This window comes from Microcaecilia unicolor, chromosome 3 (assembly GCF_901765095.1).
Source record: "Microcaecilia unicolor chromosome 3, aMicUni1.1, whole genome shotgun sequence".
NCBI lineage: Eukaryota > Metazoa > Chordata > Amphibia > Gymnophiona > Siphonopidae > Microcaecilia > Microcaecilia unicolor.
The window spans coordinates 48,579,184-48,603,887 of NC_044033.1; the positions used below are offsets into that span (position 1 = coordinate 48,579,184).

The 24,704-nt window shown below is 41.3% G+C and overlaps 1 protein-coding gene across 1 annotated transcript in view; it reads right to left on the minus strand.

The window, feature by feature from the left end:
• The window catches only part of LYST (lysosomal trafficking regulator), a 347,836-nt gene that overhangs the window by 45,895 nt on the left and 277,237 nt on the right, over window positions 1–24,704 (minus strand). Inside the window, exons 42-43 of the mRNA XM_030195890.1 lie at window positions 15,991–16,131; window positions 3,665–3,882 (exon numbers count right to left, since the gene is read on the minus strand). Coding sequence (XP_030051750.1) covers window positions 3,665–3,882; window positions 15,991–16,131 — 359 coding nt within the window. The remainder of the gene's footprint in view (window positions 1–3,664; window positions 3,883–15,990; window positions 16,132–24,704) is intronic.

Here is a 24,704-nt window from a genome sequence, read left to right on the forward strand (position 1 = left end):
AAGAAACAATCAACCTGGTCCAGAATGCCTGGATTGTCGGACATTCCCAGAGACAGTGAAAAAAGGAGCACGCCTACCTCCCACATTTTGAACACAGGGGGTCTGCCACCCCTCCCATCTTAAAGATTTGAGCCTTAGTCAAGTATGCTCTGTGCAAAATACGATATTGGCATTCACGGATATCTGCATTTATCGACAGTGTAGGTATACAGGCCGACAACTGATCAAAATCTAGAACAATATCCGGCCGCCCCAAGTCCTGAGCCCAGCAGTGGGATCTAAAATTATATAAAACTAGTGGAACCCAGCCCATTTGCTCAACAATGAAACGAGCCCTAGAAAGGCTCTCTTGTAAGCGATTTTTTTGTCTCTCCCCTGAGCCTCCCCTCCCCTCCATGTCCAGCGATTCTCCTCTTCCCTGCCCTCCCCTCCATGTTCAGCAATTCTTCCCTCCCCTCCATGTCCAGCGATTCTCCTCTTCTCTGCCCTCCCATCCGTGTCTTGCGATTCTCCTCTTCCCTGCCCTCCCCTCCATGTTCAGCAATTCTTCCCTCCCCTCCATGTCCAGCGATTCTCCTCTTCTCTGCCCTCCCATCCGTGTCTTGCGATTCTCTCCTCTACTGTTCTCCCATCCCATCCATCAATTCTCCTCTGCCCTGCCCTCCCCCTTCCTCCCTCCCTCCCTTTGATGTCCCATGATTCTCTCCTCCCCTCGATTTGCACCTGAACATTCTCTGGCTGGCTGGCGCTGGCTTCCGTTCCATTCGTAACATCCCTCCTGACGTCAGCTCGCCTCCAGCGTTCCCTTCCCTCTCACTGTTCCGCCCACTGACGTCATTACGCTTTGACGCGAGGGCAGGGCAGTGACGGGGAATGGAACACTGGAGGCTGGCTGACGTCATCAGATGTTATGAACCCAGAAAGCCAGGCAGCGATGGAACGTTGGAAGTCCAAATTATTATATAGGTTATATGAACTCTATATATACATAGACACACACACAAGTAGAAACCCTATGCTTGGAATAAACTCCCTGAGCCCATACGCCAAGCCCCCTCCCTATCCATCTTCAAATCCTTGCTCAAAGCCCACCTCTTCAATGTTGCTTTCGGCACTTAACCATTGTACCTGTATCCAGGAAATCTAGACTGCCTCAATCTTGATTGACTGCACTTTTTGTCCTTTAGATTGTAAGCTCCTTTGAGCAGGGACTGTCCTTCTTTGTTAATTGTACAGCACTGCGCAACCCTGGTAGCGCTTTAGAAATGTTAAATAGTAGTAGTAGTAAAAACCTTCATGGAATATCTACAACAACACTAAGGCGCTAATAAACCAAACCACTGAAGTTTCCATGGGAAAAGTTCAATACTGTGAGATGATTTTTCCCATGATGCTGGTCTATTCACATAATATGCAAATAGATCTTGATTTGATTTTCATGTGAAAAATTTAACAAAACCCAGTGGGCAGACTGGATGGACCGTACAGGTCTTTCTCTGCCATCATCTACTATGTTACTAAGTTCACTGAGTGGAAATCACCCATTTGCATAATTTTCTGCATGCAATTCTATTTAGGCTAAGTAGTGATTTTGCAATTAAGGTTTGCAAATGTTTTCTCAACTATAAAATAGCATGTTATATAACTTGTAAATATAGTAATGCATATTGTTTGATATTTTTTGCATATTCCACCCTGTTCGTGAAGCTACAATCATACACTGGCCTCTAAGGGACCTATTTGCTATACTGTGGTAAAACAGCACATTTGAACCTCATTTTATTGGGAGAAATTTTATGGCCATAAATTTAGCTTTGTGTTGCTGAAGCATGGGGTATTACATGTTCCCAAAAGTAGCAATTTCAAATATAGTGTTCCTCAAGTGGGCTCCCTTACTTCTGAAGAACTGGGCCTAGCAGGTAAAAACAATTGCCCAACCTCCACCTGATTCATTCCATCACACAAGAGCCCCTCAGACTCATTCGAATCTCTTGATCCCTCCCAATGTAGGAAAAAGGAATCCAAACTATAACTAATGAAACAAGATTCCACATTAGGAGTCGCCACCCAGGAAGATCTAGGCATCATCGTTGATATGGTGAAACCTTCTCCTTATTTCTACAGAGCTTCTACATGTCCGCAGCGCTGTACACTGAGAAAAGTAAACAGAATGTTAGGAATTATTAGAAAAGGTATGGAGACCAAAACTGAGATCATTAAAATGCCTTTGTATTGCTCCATGGTGTGGCCTCACATTGAGTATTGCGCTCAATTCTGGTCGCTGTATCTTAAAAAATATACAGAAAAGGTTTAAAAGGTTCAAAGAAGAGCGACCAAAATGATAAAGGGGATGGAACTCCTCTCCAAAGGCTAAAGAGATTAGGGCTAATCAGCTTGGAAAAGAGACAGCTGAGGGGAAATATGATTGCAGTCTACAAAATCCTGATGGTGTAGAACGAGTAGAAGTGAATCAATTTTTTACTCCGTACTTTTTGAAAGAGTAAAAAATTGATTCACTTCTACTCGTTCTACACCATCAGGATTTTGCAGACTCTTTCAAAAAGTACGAAGGCTAGGGGACAACTCAATGAAGTTAGATAGAAATACTTTTTAAAACAAATAGGAGGAAATATTTTTTTCACTCAACGAATAGTTAAGCTCTGGAACTCGTTGCCAGAGAATGTGGTAACAGTGGTTAGTGTATCTAGGTTTAAAAAAGGTTTGGACAACTTCCTGGAGGAAAAGTCCATAGTCTGCTATTGAAATAGACACACTGCTTACCCTGGGATTGGGAGCATGGAATGTTGCTACTACTTGGGTTTCTGCCAGGTACTTGTGACCTGGATTGGCTACTGTTGGAAATAGGATACCAGGCTAGATGGACCATTGGTATGACCCAGTATGGCTATATTTATGTTCTTAAATAATATGGGAGACAGGGGAGAACCTTGTAGAATCCCATACACAACTTTCCAAGATTAAGGAGGGCACCTTTCTTTTTCACAACATAGGATTTTTCTCCCAAAAATCCTTTAAACCATTCCATAACTGTTTCTGTTAGTCCCAAGTAACTCAGTTTTTCCAAAAGAAGGCTATGATTGACAGTATCAAAGGCCACCGATAGGTCAAACTGTAAGAGAAATGCATGTCCTCCTTGGATAACTATTCTTTTTGCCTTTGAGACTAAGGTAATCAAAAGTAACTCAGGCCCCGATAATCAAGTAGCATGCAAATGTATGCAAAAGAGGGTATTACCTATTCCTCCCCAATGCACAGTGGGCAGCGTGGCAAACACTGGCGCTGCTCCCACGGCAAACCCTACGCCAGCTCGAAGCTGGCGTAGGGTTTGTGGAGCATTGTGAAAATAAGCAAAAGCACATGCATTACTTAAATAAAAATGTATTTAATATATTCTTGGTACCTCTTTCTCATGCTAGCTTAGACATAGTAGTTTAAATGAAATAATACAATATTAATGGTTTGAGTAAAACTTTTGGAGATTTTGCATCTTTCTCATAAAGAAGGATGAGCTGCTCTAAAGGAATTAATTAAACCATTAATATATTCTAGAGAACTAGAATATATTCTCCTTATTTTAAACGTGGTACAGTTTATATCAACTACACATTGACAAAAATATAAACATTTTACATAAGGTACTCACAGCAGGATGGAAGACATTGATAGCTTGAACAGCAGATCTTCCCTTTTGCTTATGTCCAAATACTAGATCAATCCAATGACAAATAGTCTGAGATACGTGGTCAGATTCCAAGGCCTGTCGATGTATCAGGATAAAGAGGCGGGAATCATTTCGAGCCCATGGAGGGAGATTGACATGATTCACTCGTTCACCATTTTGACGTACTCCAAAATCAAAACCTAAAAATATAAAGCAGTTTGATATATGAATCAAAACACAATTGACATTCATTAACATGTCTACTAAAATAATGTTGTATGAACATAGCTATAATGACTATGTCAACAACTTTAATTTCAACATTATATAAAAACCAGTGTTACAAATATAATACAGTATTTCATGATTCAAGCCTATTCACAGATATCAATCGACAGATTTCATGGCAACAGAAGACTGAAAGGACTGACACTGCTGGAAACCATTTAAGTTCAAAGGTTTTAAAACTTCTGTTTACTACTATAATAGAGGTCTTAAATAAAGTGCAACTGCTTACCTGTAAAAAAGAGTTTCTGATTACAGCAGTTCAATGTTCTCAAGATATGGGCAGCAGAATTGTAGTGCAGAAGATTTTCCAGAGCTTTCTTGGAAAGTTTTAGGCATGCATAGTGGTTTCCAATGTGCCACCAAACCTGCACCTGTTCAGTTTATCAGGTTAGGTAAGATTAGAAGACAAGCATAGAAAACAACTTCCCAAGGAAAGACGGACTGTTTGTGTGGTTCACTGCACTGTTGTCATCAGAGAACAAGTAAGCAATCACGGGTTTTTTTTCGAGAACCAACAGAGCAACGGGAATTTTAGATCAGTGTATTTTTAGAGAAGTTAGTATAAAGAACAGATGCAAAGCAAATGCCAAATGGATTACATTTTAGGTTCTGTGTTAATCATGGGACAAAGACTTTATTGCTATCTGTAATGAACTACATTTTATTTATTTACTAGTAAGAAATGCCCGTTTCTGGCAAAAATGAAACGGGCGCTAGCAGGGCAATCCCCCCCTGTCCTCCCTCCCTCCCGAGTCGCAGACACCCCCTCCGTGCCTCCGTTCCGAGTTGCACACCTCTCCTCTTCGTCCCTCAGTGACGTGGTTGCGAGGGGCGCCCCGCCCTCAACGTCATCGCGTTTTGACGCGAGGGCCGCCCCGCCCTCAACATCATCGCGTTTTGGCGCGAGGGCGGAGCTACAGTGACTGGGGCCTGCGGGCCAAACCGGATATCTCGGGCGCCTCAAGTTTCCGGCTTGAGGCTTCAAAGTGCCTTTTATATATATAGATTTGTTGCATTTGTATCCCACATTTTCCCACCTATTTGCAGGCTCAATGTGGCTTACAATGTATCGATATTGGTAGATAATAGATAGGAAGATAACAATTAGTGTTACGTAGAGAACCTGAATAACATAATAGAAATTAAGTAAGCAGATATAAGAAAAAAGAGTTCTAATTATAGGTAAGGTGGAGATGTGTTACATTTACAATTGCTGATCTTTGTGTCAAGATAGAGGTAGACAGGCAATTTTATTCTATTAGCTCTTTTTGCAACTTCCAATACAGTACATCATCAGGTATTTTTTGGAGCAGTTGAGGGAAGTAGGATTGGGGTATGATTTACTATGGTTTCAGAGGACTGTAACAGATTGTTGTTCTCCTAGCTCTCAATAAGTTGTGTACCTTAGGGTTCAGTTTTATCTCTATATTTTTCAATATCTATATGGCCCCCCTTGGGTAGGACGATTCAGGACTTGGGGCTAAAATGCTATTCTTATACAGATAATTTCCAACTGTTAGACCCAAGTAAGAGTGAAGGGAAGGAGGAGATGAGTTTACTGAGGAATGGATTGGCAGATCTGGAACTGTTGTTAAAGAAATACAAAGCTCTTTATATGGAGAAGTGGCATTCATCAGTTCTTATTCAGTTTGTGAGATTCAGATTCCTTTCTGTAATGTGATTAAGAGTCTGGAGGTGTATGTGGACTAACAACTGACATTTTCCAAGCTGATTTCAGTAGTGGCTAGGCCCTGAGTATGATTCAGCAGTTATGTCTCTATATGTCCTTGGAGAATTTGCATGTAGTGGTCCAGGCCCTTATTGTCAGTACAGTAATCCAATCTTGAACCAATGTGAGGATCAAATCTGTGTTATTTGAATGTTCTAATGCATGCCTTTTACAGTGCATCATTTGTATTGTGCTGGCATCGAAAGTATCATATCTATGTTATATGAATGTTCTTCCATGCTGCCTGTTATAGTGTATCATTTGTATACTGTTGACATTTACCGTATTTGTGTTAAATGAATATTCTACTGTGCTGTTTTAATGTGTATATTTCTGATACTGTATCATGTCATTGCTAATACTAGAATTTAATTTGCCTGTCTCCAAGTTTACCTTATTGATTATGTATTATGCTTACATTTGGTCATTTTACTATTTTAAGTTACGTCAAGCTGTTGTACACCACCTTGGGTGAATCTCTTCATAAAGGTAATTAATAAATCTCAATAAATAATTCAGTTATCTAGAACAATACTACAATTTTAATTAATAAGAAACTTACTAGCTGCCTGTTTGGCAGAAATATAATTGGTATATAAATCAGTTATCCATCAATGGGATTTTCAAAAACTTTGATCACTACAACCAAATTTAACCAACCCTATTCACAATTTGTTTTTCTTGGTTTCAATTACATCATGTCTTAAAAATACAAATCTGTTATGTAATTTCTTCTCTAATGATTGTTTGATACCTCTATTAACAAATTATTATTTTCTTCTCATCAAGCTTCTTTATTTTACAAAGTTTTTCAATTATGTAAAAGGAATTCTTAAATGATGATTAGTGAACAATTTTTTGGATCCATAGTTCAACAGCTTCCAAGTCCTCTTCGATTCCTCAGTCTTTATATTTCCTTTGGCACCACCACTTTTAAACCCTAATAAAATTGCATAAAACTGGATCATCATCACCTAACAACCTTTGTTGGTCTTGTCATTCTGAAACTGGTAACCTCTTTCATATGATATTTGAATGCAATGATCTCTAACTATTTTGGTCAAAGGTTTGGAATAAAATCCTTGACATTCTTCAGATCCAGGAACTTCTCTCCTTAAAATATGTCATTTGAAAATGCATTGTGTTGAATTCTCAACTTTTGAAAGAAGACAAACTTTTATTTGATTTTCTAATTTCTGTCACCCAAAAACTGATCATCAGTCACTGGAAGATAATACTCATTTAACTACTACTACTACTTAACATTTCTAAAGCGCTACTAGGGTTACGCAGCGCTGTACAGTTTAACATAGGACAGTCCCTGCTCAAGGAGCTTACAATCTAAAGGACAAATGTAGAGTTGGTCAAATAGGGGCAGTCAAATTGGGCAGTCTAGATTTCCTGAATAGAGGTATAAAGGTTAGGTGCCGAAGGCGACACTGAAGAGGTGGGCTTTGAGCAAGGATTTGAAGATGGGCAGGGAGGGGGCTTGGCGTAAGGGCTCAGGAAGTTTATTCCAAGCATAGGGTGAGGCGAGGCAGAAAGGGCGGAGCCTGGAGTTGGCAATGGTGGAGAAGGGTACCGAGATGAGGGATTTGTCCTGTGAGCGGATGTTTCGGGTGGGAACGTAAGGGGAGATGAGGGTAGAGAGGTAATGAGGGGCTGCAGACTGAGTACATTTATAGGTTAGAAGGAGGAGCTTGAACTGTATGAGGTACCTGATTGGAAGCCAGTGAAGTGACTTGAGGAGAGGGGTGATATGAGCATATCGGTCCAGGCGGAATATAAGACGTGCAGCAGAGTTCTGAATGGACTGAAAGGGGGATAGATGGTTAGGTGGGAGGCCAGTGAGGAGTAAGTTACAGCAGTCAAGGCGAGAGGTAATGAGAGAGTGGATGAGAGTTCGGGTGGTGTGCTCAGAGAGGAAAGGGCGAATTTAACTGTTTACATATGGTGGAATTGGGTTTTTATTTATAGAAAATATGAAAACATATTAGTTAACACTTTTACATTGTATAACAGTCATATTCAAAAATGGAGGAAACTAGATGCTTTTCTGTCTTTGATTTAACTATTCCCTTTTATTTTTAGGACTCGTATCAATTTTGTATCATATTATACTTATATCCTCTTGCATTGATCACTTGTTGTTGGTCTTTTGTGTTTATATACTCAATGTCATCTAAAATATTTTCAGTAAAAACATCATTAAAAAAAGTCAATATCCCAGTACACTGACAAACTCCTAAAATGTATAAGAACCATTTTATAAAAGGCTGGGGCTAAACATATAAGCCACAAAAACATCTAAGATGGCTGGAGATGTGTTGAGGGTGTATCATGGGTGATGTGATGTTCTCAATATGTATCCCCGATTTCAGGTAGCATGTTGACGTCCACGTGACTTAGACCACCTATAAAAGATGAGTAAGTGCCACTGTAGGATATCCCTCTGACTGCCAGCATTGCTGCTAAATTGAGGATAGCTTAGACAGTCTGTGAGCCCGATTGCTATCACTGTCCACCCACACTGGTTGTCTTCAACCCCCATCAGTTCTAGCAGTGCAACCTCTCTCTCTCCCACTCAGCTCTCAGCCTTCCCTGCCCCCAACCCCTCCCCCCCCCCCTGGTCACCATGTCGTGTACCCATCTGTGAGCCCCCTCCACATTTCTCCCTGTCTTTGCCCTACCCTAGCCTCTCTCTGTCAGTGTATGTCCAGCTGCCTCTCACTCCCTAGCCCCTTGTGTTCTGAGTCTGCATGTGTGTGCAAGTTAGGTGGTGTCTGAGAGTTGTGTCCTGTTGTCTTTCAGCGTCTGTGCTGTTTCACATTGTCACATTCTTGGTTTTGGTGTATGGAGTGCTCTGGGTGTTGGTGGTGGGGAGCTGTATATAATTTGCGTGTTCCCCCACCTATTCTGACCTCATACTCCCCCAGACTGATCTTACACAGTCCAGGAATTAACGGACTCCATAATCAGAAGGACTCGCTGGGATATAAGAAGATAGTTTATTTCCATCTTACCAACAGCAGTACAGGCAAAACAGGTATTCGTATGGTTTGAACAGCAGTCCACGACACGTCTGTCACCCTCCTTCTCTTGTAGCCTTCCTTCTGTTCTAATACCCTTCTGACTCCCATTTTTATACTATTTTCACCCTATTCATTTCAATGGACCCCAGCTTTGTCACCAGGGTTCTTGGACCTTATCAATTGATCAAAATGACTTCACATACTATCAAGTTCTAAGTATAAACAAGATATGCTCAGAGCGCATCTTATTAGATGTCTTTGCATTTCCCCAAACTTTCCCTAGCCCCCTCCTTTGGATGTTCTCACTCGGGGTGCAGCTGACCCAGTACTATCTCTACACAATCATAGCAACTCTTGCTCATGACGTCTTGTAGGTGCCAGTCTCAGAGCAAATGCCCCCCTCCCTTGCCAGCTCTTCAGAGCGCTCTGAGTGTTGGCGGTGGGAATTGTAAGCCATGAGATGTCTGAACATCTGGACTGTTGAGACCATCCTGCATGAAGAATACTGGGAGGAGAGGAGGCCCAACTTGCCACATCCTTATCACAGGATATATACGCCCTAGGACATAGTTCCTTGAACTCAATGAAAAGAAGTGCATAGGGTGCTACTGCTTTGACAAAGGAAGATATTCATCATCTCTGCCAAAATTTGGAGCCTCTTCCCCCACCCCATCACTCACAGGGGACACCCGGTCTCATCCACCTGAAGGCCACCTCTGTGCTACCCTTTCTAACCACTGGCAGTTTCCAAACCTCCCTGGCAGTCACAGCAGGCCTCAGCCAGTCAGCCATCTCCCTGTGCATCACACAGTTCCTCACAGCCCTTCTTAAACACATTGCTGAATACACTGTATTCCCCCAAATCATGTGGCAGAGACAACCTTCTATATCTCATTTCTATGAGATAGTCAGCTACCACTCTCTCCTTGGTGTCACTGACTGCACCCAAAGGGCCCTCAAGCCACCCAAAGGGAGAGAGCTCATCTACTGCAACAGAAAGGCCTTCCACTCTATGAATATGCAAGTCATGTGCAATGCAGAGAGGAAGATCACTGACACTTTCCTATGATTCCAAGGATCATGTCACGATTCATATATCCTGGCACAATCTGGGATTCATGACTGCTTTGAGAGTGGAAAGATCACTGGTGGATGCCTCATAGGTATGAAGTGCACAAACTGACACCTACAGAACCCCACAGTTCCGTATACCAGAGCCTAGCTCTCATCAGCAATATGTAGGCAGCTGGTGCAGTACCCCATCGCATAGCTCTGTTTTTCCACTCACATCATGTCCATTCTGTCACTCTTCCTATCTCGCACAGGTGATTGGGGCTACCCTCAGAGAAGGTGGCTGATGACTTCCATCATCAGACCCAGCAATGAAACTTTTTTCCTTTTCTCTTTTTCCCCACCTGCAGTTAGAGAAAGGACCTGGGTTTTTTTTTTTTTTTTTAGCTATTGTAAACTGCCTAGTTGCCTGTATAGGCTTAATTTGTGGAATATAAAGAGTTTGGAAATAAATAAATAAAATGAAGCCAAGGATTATTACAACAGGGCCCACCAAGACACCAGCGCCATCACCAAATTCACCTTTGGACGCATCAAACCCAGATTCAGGTACCTGGATAGATGTAGAAGGGAGTTACTGTACAAACTTGAAAAGGTTTGCAAGATTTTCCTGGCTTGTTGTATAATGCACAACCTAGTACTATAGTGCAATAGTGCAGAATACCACTCCCTGAGGGACTGGAGCCACATAACAAGGGAACAGAGGACAAGGAGGTACAGGCAACACCAGTATCAAAGCCGGTTCAATCACACCGGCATGCCTATGCTGCAAGGAATGAACTCATACAACGAGAATTTCTGCAAAGGTATTTTTTTATTCTCAATAACAGTATGCCATATGCACTTAGGCTTTCCCACATCTAACTGTCCCTTCCCTATGCCCTTCCCCACTATGTCAGATACTCCACCACCACTGTCTGCCAAAAACACCATCCTGGAGGTTCAGGACAAATATATTCCACGTATTAGAAAAAAGGGAAAAAAGACTAAACGTCAGCCGGCGTGGCTAAACAGTAAGATAAAGGAAATCATTAGAGCCAAAAAGCAATCCTTCAGAAAGTGGAGAAGAGAACCAACTGAAAGTAACAGGATAGATCATAAGGAATGCCAAGCCAAATGCAAAGCGGAGATAAGGAGGGCAAAAAAGGACTTTGAGAAGAAATTAGCGTTGGAAGCAAAAATACATAGTAAAAACTTTTTTAGATACATTAAAAGCAGGAAACCGGCCAAAGAGTCGGTTGGGCCGCTGGACGAAAATGGTGTTAAAGGGGCGATCAAGGAGGACAAAGCCGTAGCGGAGAAATTAAATGAATTCTTTGCTTCGGTCTTCACCGAGGAGGATTTGGGGGGGACACCGGTGCCGGAAAGAATATTTGAAGCGGGGGAGTCGGAGAAACTAAACAAATTCTCTGTAACCTTGGAGGATGTAATGGGTCAGTTCAGCAAGCTGAAGAGTAGTAAATCACCGGGACCTGATGGTATTCATCCCAGAGTATTAATAGAACTAAAAAATGAACTTGCGGAGCTACTGTTAGAAATATGCAATCTGTCCCTAAAATCGAGTGTAATACCGGAAGACTGGAGGGTAGCCAATGTTACTCCGATTTTTAAGAAAGGTTCCAGAGGAGATCCGGGAAATTATAGACCGGTGAGTCTGACGTCGGTGCCGGGCAAGATGGTGGAGGCTATTATTAAGAATAAAATTGCAGAGCATATACAAAAACATGGACTGATGAGACAAAGTCAGCACGGATTTAGTGAAGGGAAGTCTTGCCTCACCAATCTAATGCATTTTTTTGAGGGGGTAAGCAAACATGTGGACAATGGGGAGCCGGTTGATATTGTATATCTGGATTTTCAGAAGGCGTTTGACAAAGTGCCGCACGAAAGACTCCTGAAGAAATTGCAGAGTCATGGAATCGGAGGTAGGGTAATATTATGGATTAAGAACTGGTTGAAAGATAGGAAGCAGAGAGTAGGATTGCGTGGCCAGTATTCTCAGTGGAGGAGGGTAGTTAGTGGGGTCCCGCAGGGGTCTGTGCTGGGTCCGTTGCTTTTTAATGTATTTATAAATGACCTAGAGATGGGAATAACTAGTGAGGTAATTAAATTCGCCGATGACACAAAATTATTCAGGGTCGTCAAGTCGCAGGAGGAATGTGAACGATTACAGGAGGACCTTGCGAGACTGGGAGAATGGGCGTGCAAGTGGCAGATGAAGTTCAATGTTGACAAGTGCAAAGTGATGCATGTGGGTAAGAGGAACCCGAATTATAGCTACGTCTTGCAAGGTTCCGCGTTAGGAGTTACGGATCAAGAAAGGGATCTGGGTGTCGTCGTCGATGATACGCTGAAACCTTCTGCTCAGTGTGCTGCTGCGGCTAGGAAAGCGAATAGAATGTTGGGTGTTATTAGGAAGGGTATGGAGTCCAGGTGTGCGGATGTTATAATGCCGTTGTATCGCTCCATGGTGCGACCGCACCTGGAGTATTGTGTTCAGTACTGGTCTCCGTATCTCAAAAAAGATATAGTAGAATTGGAAAAGGTACAGCGAAGGGCGACGAAAATGATAGTGGGGATGGGACGACTTTCCTATGAAGAGAGGCTGAGAAGGCTAGGGCTTTTCAGCTTGGAGAAGAGACGGCTGAGGGGAGATATGATAGAAGTGTATAAAATAATGAGTGGAATGGATCGGGTGGATGTGAAGCGGCTGTTCACGCTATCCAAAAATACTAGGACTAGAGGGCATGAGTTGAAGCTACAGTGTGGTAAATTTAAAACTAATCGGAGAAAATTTTTCTTCACCCAACGTGTAATTAGACTCTGGAATTCATTGTCGGAGAACGTGGTACGGGCGGTTAGCTTGACGGAGTTTAAAAAGGGGTTAGATAGATTCCTAAAGGACAAGTCCATAGACCGCTATTAAATGGACTGGAAAAATTCCTCATTTTTAGGTATAACTTGTCTGGAATGTTTTTACGTTTGGGGAGCGTGCCAGGTGCCCTTGACCTGGATTGGCCACTGTCGGTGACAGGATGCTGGGCTAGATGGACCTTTGGTCTTTCCCAGTATGGCACTACTTATGTACTTATGTACTTATATGACCTCTCCACTATCACCTGAACCCTCTCCCTCCCACCGGATACCCCTTTAACTGCACATAAAGAACACCCTCTACCTCAAAGCCCTCCCTTTCCCTCCATACACTCCTCCAACCCAACTAACGCCTCAAGAATCCCTTCCATCCTAAGCCCCTCATTCATCCCCCACCATATAGCATCACACCCTTTCTTCCCCCAGATTTCAAACTACGTCTTACCTCCCCCTCCCCTCCTACTATGTTCTGTCTCCATTCTGGGAGCCAGCCAAGTTGTCCTCATGCCCTTCAGTCTGACCAAAGCTATCAGTACTGTTTGAGCCTGAGGACAAATCCCAACTTAAAAGTATAAAATCCCAAGGCCTGGCCCTCCCTCCACCCAACATAAAAACAAATCCCTGATGTCTACAGTAGCAGTACCCCCCAAACCTCCCACCCTATCCTACCTTGAAGAAGTAGATGCGATCTTGGAAAATGGCAGCATCTGGGCCCCATGTTCCTGAGATGCACCGAGTGGGGGGGTTTGATTTCCCTTATTTAGTAGTCTCCACCCAGACTAGTTAACTGAAATCATGTCAATTATTTTGAATTCAGCAGTCCCATGTGATTACTGGCTGGAAATTAACAAACTACTAGCTACTAGAAAGGTACTTTAACATTTTTAAACACTGGAAATGCTTGTGTCAATATTCAGCTGCAAATGAATTAAATCTGGATAGTCAATGATGGTTTCCAGTAGCGGCTGATGCTGAATATCCGGAAAAGGTGACTACTTTCAACACTATCTGGATGGCAGTGATATTCAGCCTGCTATCTTGACAACATAAAGGTTGTCCTATCTTAATTGTTTTGTTACATTTGTACACCGCGCTTTCCCACTCATGGCAGGCTCAATGCGGCTTACATGGGGCAATGGAGGGTTAAGTGACTTGCCCAGAGTCACAAGGAGCTGCCTGTGCCTGAAGTGGGAATTGAACTCAGTTCCTCAGTTCCCCAGAACCAAAGTCCACCACCCTAACCACTAGGTCACTAGGCCACTCCTCCACTCAATAATTTGGAGAGCTACCTGGTTAGCAGACTGCTGCTAATTGGATAACTCCGGGCACTGCCCTGGGTCTACCCATGGACTATCCCAGCACTATCCAGACAGTGCTTGGGCAATCTATAATAATTTCCAGTGGAATTATCACCATTTTATTCTATTGTATTTACTATATTTGTTGCCCATACATACAATTTTTAGTTAAGACTGGAGCATACACCAGAACTACAAAATTAAGACAGATTCACATACAAAAGCAATACTCAATTATTACTGGCATAATGTTTTGCAAAATAAAAAGGTTCAGAGCACGATGAAAACCCAAGAAAGAAGAAAATTGTCTTACTTGTAAAGGGAGACCATTCCAAAGCTTAGTTATTTGGAATAGGAAAGATGAATCAAAATTTTGCTTAAATGAAATTCCTCTAATAGAAGGGAATTCAAGCACAAAACAATGCCATCGCTGTGAATGTTTAGATGCAAAAATTACTAAGGAGTGTGAGAAATACTCTGGGATGAAACCTCAAAGTGCACTGAAAATTATACAAGCCACCTTAAACAAAACTTGGGCCTAGATTGGCAGCCAGTATAACCTTGTCAACAGGGGAGTGATGCTATCATATTTCTGGGCTCTAAAAATCAATCTAGCAGAGGTATTTTGTAAAAGCTGGAGTTGATTTACCAACTTTGCAGAAATTCCCAGGTATAGAGTAATCAAAGTGAAATAGGATGATGTACTTGAAAATCACACCTGTCTGGGTAGCAGGTGTTGCTACTTGAATACTGGGTTAATTTTTACTTTTTAGCCATCTAAATTCATTTTCAATAGCTGAATTAATAGGTACATATCAAATATGATTAACATGTTAAAATAGAAGCTAAGAACACTGGAGACCTTTTACTAAAATACATTAAGAAGTAACCTGGGAAGTACTGCATGCTAACAACTAACACAAAGGCTTGACACTTAGCTGGCATATTAACTGCACAGAGAGGAACTGGGTTGGGAATGGAGCAATGATGGTAACTTAGCACATATTAACTGTTAACTGCAGTAGATAATGCAGATCACTTACTACCACCTTAATAGATGACATTAAGTGCATCTACAATGCAGTTAACACATGGTATGTATATTGTCTCTCTGTTAACCATATGGGAAGATGCTGGGTAATTACAAAACCTGTGTGTAGCACTTTGGTAAAAGGGCCCACTGTGTCACCTGCAGATAAAAATGAATTAAAAAAAAACACTATATATATACCATACATAAAAATATATATTCCCAAATATTATTATTTCCCCCCTCCCCCTAGAATATAGTCTTTACTGTATAAGGTTTTCCAAAGCAGTCAATGGCGTCAAGTTCGAAAGCAGTTTTGCACCATATGAATACAGAAAGCAGAATAAGGTTCTGAAACACCTTCCTTTAGACACTGGGTTCCCTCTGTGCTTAAGTAGGCTTCTCGACTTCCAAAGAACCCTCTGCTACCTGATACTCCACAGCTTGTATCTCTTCTACATGCCTTTTCCCCTACCCTCCCCACCCCAAAATATTACTTTCTATTAAGTTACGTTTTGACACCAACTCTAGGATTCTGGTGTACTATGACACCCTTTGATTCTCCATGGATGAGACACTTAACTTTTTTTTGTTACATTTGTACCCCGCGCTTTCCCACCCATGGCAGGCTCAATGCGGCTTACATGGGGCAATGGAGGGTTAAGTGACTTGCCCAGAGTCACAAGGAGCTGCCTGTGCCTGAAGTGGGAATCAAACTCAGTTCCTCAGTTCCCCAGGACCAAAGTCCACCACCCTAACCACTAGGCCGTTGGTTTACTACCTGTATGGTTTTTAGCCTAATATTTTTGATAGACTGACTCTATCGACCCCTGACACAGGTGTTTGATGCCAAAACACAGTCCATGTCAGGTCTGATAAAGGACTATTGACTATCCCATACTTGAACGGCCCTTAGTGCTTTTTTGTATTCTTATTGTACTTCGACCATCTCTTTTGCTGTCACATTATGCTATGACATACAATACCTTCTCTGTTTACTAAGAACTCTGGAAGATAGAAAAACTCTGGGACAAGTTCCTTCACATCTGTCATTGACTCATATGATGAGAGACGCCAGGTTGTGTTCATCGAGTGAAAGGTTCTGTCTGGGATGTCAAAACTCTGATCTGTGAAGAAAACAAATTCAATGTATCATCATCAGTTAATATGCTATTATTCAAATATATAGATGCTGTTTACAATGCACATTTTTGATCTATTCATACAATAAACAGAAGGATCCTTTGGGAAGCAGGACCATATTAACTTTAGGAGAAATTACTGCACATTTTTAAAGATTAAAAAAGTAAATAGCAAAAATAAGTCTAAAATACTTATTTAATAGTGATTTACTAAATTCTGACAATGTTCTCAATCTTACAGCAAATAATTTACAGGTATAGCTAGAATTATACAGTGTTGAGAGGAAGTTAGGATCTCTTATCTGGAATGCCCAGTCAAATCAAGGAAGCCCATTGCTGTAGTTACAGCTAACGTATTTGTAAGTCTAGACTTTAACCAGCATGATTTTACCCAGTAAGTATGCCCCATTTTAGTAATGTGTTTTGCTACTATTACTGCTGTTTCAAAGCATGAAGAGGACATGATACTTTTACTGTCAAGCTTCCTATGGACTGCACATATACAAACTTGTAGTAAGTGACCTGTTTTGAAATGACACTTGGACTGATTACATTGTATGTGTTTTTTCATCCATTCATAAAGCTTGCTAGACTGCCCTTAGGACACAAAGCCAAAAGGGCAGTTTACAGCATTAATAAAAATGAGAGAACACAGAAAAGAAGTTACAGAAGTATAGCAAAGAGAAATGGCAAGAGCCCAGGATTAAGGAAAGCTGAAAAAGCTAGTCTTTCAAAACCACAATGTGGGAATCTGAGAACTGGTCCAAGAAAATCTTCTTGCTCTTCTCCTGCTTCCAAATTCAAAAGGACTTCCTGTGCAGTTCAAATTCCTCTCTCCTCCTCCCTTGCTCCTCCCCTTCTTTCCTGCCCCCTCCCTTGCTACCCCTTGTTTCCCTCCCACTACTACCTCTGCTCTCTAGCTAGGCCCTCCCTGTACCCTCCCCCACACTTGTCTTCGCTGGCCTTCAGCCCGGTTGTGGTCGGCCCCCCTTTAATGGGTGTGCCTGGTTCTTTCAGTAAGGGGTCTAGGCCCCTTGTCTATATAGCTGTAACACAGAGCTAGGCTTGACAACCTCCTGGAAGAACAGATCCCAATGCAAGATAAACTTTAGCCTGAATTCGCTCAACAGCTGGAAGTGGATTACTTAGCAGATGTCATTATTGTACAATCACTGTGTCCTGAACTTCTAGTACAACCCGATTCCAGTAAGGCTACTTTGAGACTTCCTTTGAGTATGTAAGACATCAAGGACATAAGTTAACAAGTTCTTCTTCTCTTTATGCCCACAGAAGCAGTTTCCGCCACCAAGACCCTGACGCAGCGAGACGAAATGCTGGCCACCGTTGGCTTGGAGCGAGGAGAGAGAAAGGAAACGTTAAGTGCTTGAATGTCCTAGCGTAAGCGGTCTGAAAGATAAGTGTTCTTTCAAACTACATATATTCATTATATCACCCTGTTAAGTAGCTTGGTATAGCAAGATAACAAGACATAATCAAGATAAGAATTTATCAATATTTAGTGTTGTGAAGGACTCTAAAACATCACAAATTATTTGAGGTTTTTGGCCAATGATGAACAGAGGGTCTAAAGTGATCCGTTTAAGCTCCATTAGATGTTCATAGTCTAGGAGCTCTGTGAGGCCTTTTTTCCTCTTATACATTGAATGGTGCTATAATAGCCTTATGGAAGTACAGTAGACAAACTCTGGCTGTGTTGAAGTTGCTTGAGAGGATACAGCCAGTGCTATATATGTCCCTGGTATGGGATGAATTCTTAATTCAGGGTGAGCCTGCACAGTGTTCAAATTAAAGACAAGAGGTTTGGATGAAATGTGCAAATGAGAATGGGGAATGATAAAAATAAATAGTAATGACAGTTTAAAATTTATAAATGTTCTGGCTGGTTGAAAGTTTGTGCTGAGCATGTACATTGAGAGGAGAATATGACTGCAGAGAAGTGTGCATGAGAATCATCAAGTGACAGTTAAAAGCCATTTGACTGGCTGATGGCTCAAGCAGTAGGTTCAAAGAGGTTGTTTAGCTGAGATAAGTGGAAAGAGTTGGTGAGTGAAATTCTGATTGCTTTTTTTTTTTTTTTTTAATAATAAAATAAAAACAGGAGTATGTGTGTGGGTGCTGAGAAATACCAATTCCTGAATAAAACAATCTCCTTGGAAGGATGAATAATTTCTGAAAATACATTTTTATTTAGTGTACTTCCCAAAGTTTAGAATAAGAGCCTCAGCAGTGAGGGATAAATATATAATCTTCATATACTGAACTCTGATGATTTAGCTGCTTCTTTCTGGCTTTAGGTCTGTTCTGACCTTGTTGAAATCAGAGTTATGACCAATTCTTTCTGCTGCTGGTTGGTTTTGGACTTCTGCAACATGATGTGGAGGGCCCTTTGAGATACTCTGACATCACGTACCTATAAACCCAAAGTGGCCAAGGCATGCTGGCTGTAGGGAACTAATCTGCTAATTCTAAATGCACAGAAGGCATCCACTTGTAGGCATTGCCACCCCCTCCCTCAAACTGGTTGTCCAAGTAATGTATAATATTAACCACCTGGTCCACCACTCTACCACTCAATGTTCGAACAAGCTGAATTTCTCAAAATATGCACAGGATATTGAGCAACCCATGAGCATGCTCATCATAAAAATCTCCATTGAATTTGAATCCCTATAGCCAGAAACAGAACGGGTATACTCAAAGCTGCAGAGAAGTGGACTCTATATCAGCATCTGCTAACACTGCCCTCAGGCATAAGTGCTTCACCATCTTCCTCCCCGCAGGTCTCACTTACAGGATCATATAGCCAGCAGCGATACACACATAGTAAGAGATTATCTCCGTGCCACCTTCCTCCTGCTGCATTCCACCTCTACTGCAACTTCCTGTTTAGCGTCAAAACAGGAAATTGCAATAGAGAGGGTGAGACATGGCATAAGGAAAGCCATGGAGATGGCCTCTGACTGTGAATCACTGCCGGCTGCAGGAACCCAAGGAGGCTGGATAAAAAGAGACGGGCTGCTGCATCCATGTTGTCGTTCTTTATTGCTAGTAGCATTTCTATTTATTCTCACTTATATACTTACAGTTTTGGCACAGTATACATCACCACAAGGACAAACTATAAGAAAACCAGTGGACTGAATTAAGGGCTTATAGCCCATTTAGTTATGTTTAAACAAATGAGAGATCTGCATGAAAGAAAATATTTTTATTATTTTGACTTATAAAAACTACTTGTCCCTGAAACATTTCTACAAAAGAGATTAGATGAAGATGTGATTCCATGTGCCCCAATAAAAGGAGAGTTTAATTTTACTTCCAATCTTTATAACACCAGGCTACCTAAGGCATATTACAACAACAGTTAAGATTAACCCATCAGTAAACAGGATATTCTCATTGAAATTTGACCATTACTATTTGTATAGAACAGTGTAGAAAAATGAACACAAGATACAGCCTTTATTAGTGCTGTTTCCACCAGCTACAATAATTTTTTAAGCTGTTTTAGTGATATTTATATCTACATATGGGAAGCTTTCAAATAAATTAAAAAGCTGTCGAATAAGTAAAAAAAGTATATATCCTCCACCTTTTAAGGCTCTGCCTATCCAACTGAAAGAGCTTTTGACTTTTTACAGATGGACCGACTGAAAGCAATATCATACAGGTAGTAAAGGTAGCATACCACTGAAAGGAATAAATGAAAAATAAACAAATACTGAAAGTGAAATCGGGAGAAAACACAGCAAACAGTTGTGAAAAGCAGTTATAACCATCAAATATCTATTATCATGATAATGTAAGAAGAGCCAGTGTCAACAAATAGGATAAAAGCTTCTAAAACAAGGGAGCTGGATTGAAGCCAAGTCATATATTATTGCACGAGTGTGTTAGAAAAGTCTTATAGTGCCAAAAACATGAGTTGTACAATAGAAGTCAAATCAAAAAACAAATGCAGATGGATACCATTTCATGTTCCATGAACATGTATCAGAAAATTACAATACCAAGAAAGTAGTGTCCAGTGCCGGTAGATCTCAAATGAAATGTGAATAAATGGAAAAAACCAGTGCCGAAAAGCGGTATCATATGAGTAATAAACTCAGTATTACACTACTGAAGCAAATAAATTAAAAATGAACAAATACTATAAGGAAGATTAAAGAGGGAGCTAATGACCGTGTCCTTTAAAAACGTAGAACTCAGACCATGGAGGACCCCCCCCCCCCCAAAAAAAAAAGGTTTAAATCAATACACTGTAATCAATCTCAGAATTTAAACCAAAGAGCCTGAAGGGTCCCCCTAGGGGCTCAATACTGTCGTATGATCACAGTGATTATGTTGATCGTTTTCTGGAGAACCATCTCAAGCATTGTTGGTCCATAAGTCTCGTCTGGCCGGAACATGGGAGGCTATAACTACTACTACTACTACTATTTAGCATTTCTATAGCGCTACAAGGCATACGCAGCGCTGCACAAACATAGAAGAAAGACAGTCCCTGCTCAAAGAGCTTACAATCTAATAGACAAAAAATAAATAAAGTAAGCAAATCAAATCAATTAATGTGAACGGGAAGGAAGAGAGGAGGGTAGGTGGAGGCGAGTGGTTACAAGTGGTTACGAGTCAAAAGCAATGTTAAAGAGGTGGGCTTTCAGTCTAGATTTAAAGGTGGCCAAGGATGGGGCAAGACGTAGGGGCTCAGGAAGTTTATTCCAGGCGTAGGGTGCAGCGAGACAGAAGGCGCGAAGTCTGGAGTTGGCAGTAGTGGAGAAGGGAACAGATAAGAAGGATTTATCCATGGAGCGGAGTGCACGGGAAGGGGTGTAGGGAAGGACGAGTGTGGAGAGATACTGGGGAGCAGCAGAGTGAATACATTTATAGGTTAGTAGAAGAAGTTTGAACAGGATGCGAAAACGGATAGGGAGCCAGTGAAGGGTCTTGAGGAGAGGGGTAGTATGAGTAAAGCGACCCTGGCAGAAGATGAGACGGGCAGCAGAGTTTTGAACCGACTGGAGAGGGGAGAGGTGACTAAGTGGGAGGCCAGCAAGAAGCAGATTGCAGTAGTCTAAACAAGAGGTGACAAGGGTGTGGATGAGGGTTTTGGTAGAGTGCTCGGAAAGAAAGGGGCGGATTTTACGGATGTTGTAAAGAAAGAAACGACAGGTCTTGGCGGTCTGCTGGATATGAGCATCCTGCTGGGCCGTACATTTATCCAGCAGCCAGATCACCGGCAAGTGCCAGACAGAGGTGGTCGAGCTGATTACGTTCTCTTGGTTATCAGTCTTTGTGATCGTATAAGTGGACTGAATATGTTGAAAGTGCTGTTACATGTATATTCCAATTGGATGTTTGGAGGGTTGAAGGGGTGGGGAGGGGGGGTTAAGGGTATGGAGGGGGAAGAAACTGTTAAAATGTTGATGATGTGAGATGTTCGTTGCATTGATCTAGCAGGATTGATTTTGTACTATGCTTTCCTTGTTTCTGAGGGATTGTTGATATCCTTTTTGTTATGTCATCAATAAAAAATGTTGAAACATAAACCAAAGAGCCCTTTGAACCTTTTTTTGTGGGGTCCTCCATGGTCTCTTATTACGGCTCAACTTCTGATTTCTTTTCTTAGATTCATTTTTATTTAAGATATGGTTTTCATTACACTCATTAATGCAATTCAGATCAGAAATATTTCATCGTTTTCCATTTTTACTTTTTAATTTTTTCAGTATTTCGTTTTTTGTTTTCTTTTATTGCACAGCTGATGGTTTTGGCGAGAACAGATTGTTTAAATATCCTCACGCACTATCAGACGTAATAATTTGCATGCAAAATGCTGACAGTTTGCTGTTTGACTGTGCTGTTCAGCACAGCTTGGTTTAGTGAATTCTTTTGATTTATTTGCTCCAAGTTACATTTTATTATTGATTTGTATTCATTTTTTTGTTATTAGGGCTCCTGATGAAAAGGCACACCTGCCGAAACACTGCCATTTCAAGTCCTTTGATTGTTTGCTAGTGTTTAATTACCCCTCTATAGACCCCCGTGGGATCCTTCCACACGGAGGTGTACAGAGGGTTTGTTCTTCTGAGATCTTTTTAACCACCTCCCTGAATTCCTGTGAGACCCCTTCCCATGGGTATCGCTGTTGGGGAGGCATCAGAAGGCTCAGTTCGAATCTTATTCCCATGACCACAGCTTTCTGTCTCTTTGGATCTAAATGAATCTTTGGCTATTTATGTTCAGTGAGAAATCTTACTTGTGTGTGTGTGTGTGTGTGTGTTAGTTTGCAAAACAGATAGAAGATAGAGAATAAATTGAAGCAAGGACAGAAACAGTGTAGTTAAAGAAATAGTCTTTTTATTCTTACCAAATCAGACTTTAATCAGATACATTCATCAGACAAATTCTGGATTCAGCTGACTGGAGCTCTGCGTCCTAGATGCGTTGGGGAGAACCTCCAACGATCTATCTGATGCCCTTCTCTTATATAGTATCTGGTCCTAATACAAGTCTATGGGAAGGGATTTTTTTTCTCTAATCTTGCTTAATCTATGAGTCATGCCCTCCGGTCAGGTGCCCCTCTTTCCGTTTTAGCTATTGCAAGTTATTGTGCAATTTCCTTTTTTGTAAACACTTCCCTAGATACGGACATCCAAACATCCAAACATTAGCTATTGCAAGCTATTGTGTAATTTCCTTTTTTGTAAACACTTTGTTCTTATGAAGATATCTAAATATGGATATATCAATTTCATAACATCTTGTGATCTGGGTGCCAACTTATTAAAGACAGACTCCGTGTTATGAACCAAACTTCTTATCATTTCTGTCTTTAATTTCTACATCATGTGTGTTACACTCAAATTGGAAGTAGCACCAGGTTTCATTAGAACTCACCAAGCAGTCCTTGCTCTTGCAGGCTCTCTGCTATAAGGCCATCATCTTGTTATCAGGCCTAGTCAGTGCTTTTCAGCTGTTTAAAGCTATGTAGCTTGGCCCACCACTATTCCAGTGGATAGGTCTCAAAGTAGAACACATATTAACCTGCAGGAAAAGCAAGTCCTTGCTCAGCCAGTCATAGATTTTTAAACCTAGCTGGTATTTTTACAGCCTGAGTCCTAAAATCTGGCCTTCCACCCTTCCGGTGGGCATCCAGTGAGGGCCTCTTGCTGTACTATAATTATACACTAGCAGTACTTTGGAAACAAATTGAATTGTCCTCATCACTCAGCTTTGGCTTCCTCATTCTTTGCTTCCTCACTCCTTGCTGTGGTAGATAACACTGCCACAATTGATGACACAGTTGATGCAACGCTGGCATCACTCAACCTGAAGGAGATTTGCCACCTTAGTGTAAAGGCCTGGGATGCTATCTCGGCAACTTGCATTGAGCGATGCTGGATAAAGAGGTTTGGATCTGTATTCCCTTCAGATACAATTAGAGAGGGTGATGACCAAGAAGATGTTTTTTGGCTTTCCTCCAGAGAACATGCAGTTAGCTGAAGAGGCACTTAAAATAATTGAATATCTGCATAATGATACCTAAATTGTGTCAGCTGATGATGAGTGTCCCACTAATGTCCCACTCAAGAGCATGTGACTGATGAAGAAATTGTGGCAAATGTACAGCGAAAAGTCAAAGCCACGCCATCAGAAGACAACTCTGACAATGAGGAACATGATTACAATGTTCCTCCTGCTCCTCCAAAAGTGTCAGAGGCTAAAGAACATCTTGAGGCAAGTTTGGGATGGTTAGATACTCAGAACGTGGACAGTATCAAAAGTTTACAGCCACTAAGCATTTGTTATTTTGCAAGAAGCCAACAGTTTGCAATAAGAAAACAGACCATGCTAGATACGTTCCTGTACTAGCACAGTACAGTACTGTAGTGTATGTTTCAATAGCATTGTATATATACAGTAGTTCAATCATAATGCTCAATGCATTCAATTCTAGTCGCCGTATCTCAAAAAAAGACATAGTGGAATTAGAAAAAGTTCAAAAAAGAGTGACCAAAATAATAAAGGGGAAGGAACGCCTCCCATATGAGGAAAGGCTAAAGAGGTTAGGCCTCTTCAGCTTGGAAAAGACACGGCTGAAGGGGGATATGATTGAGGTCTACAAAATCCTGAGTGGAGTAGAACGGGTAAAAGAGAATCAATTTTTCACTCTTTCAAAAAGTACAAAGACCAGGGAACACTCAATAAAATTACATGGAAATACTTTTAAAACAAATAGGAGGAAATATTTTTTCACTCAAAGAATAGTTGTGCTCTGGAACTCATTGCCGGAGGATGTGGGTTTAAAAAAAAAATGTTTGGACAAGTTCCTGGAGGAAAAGTCTGTTATTGAGCTGGACATGGAGGGAAGCTACTGCTTGTCCCAGGGTTGGTAGCATTGAATGTTGCTACTAATTTGGTTTCTGCCAGGTACTTGTGACCTGGATTGGCCACCGTTGGAAAAAGGATACTGAGCTAGATGGACCACTGGTCTGACACAGTATGGCTATTCTTATGTTCTTATGTTGTGTGAATGC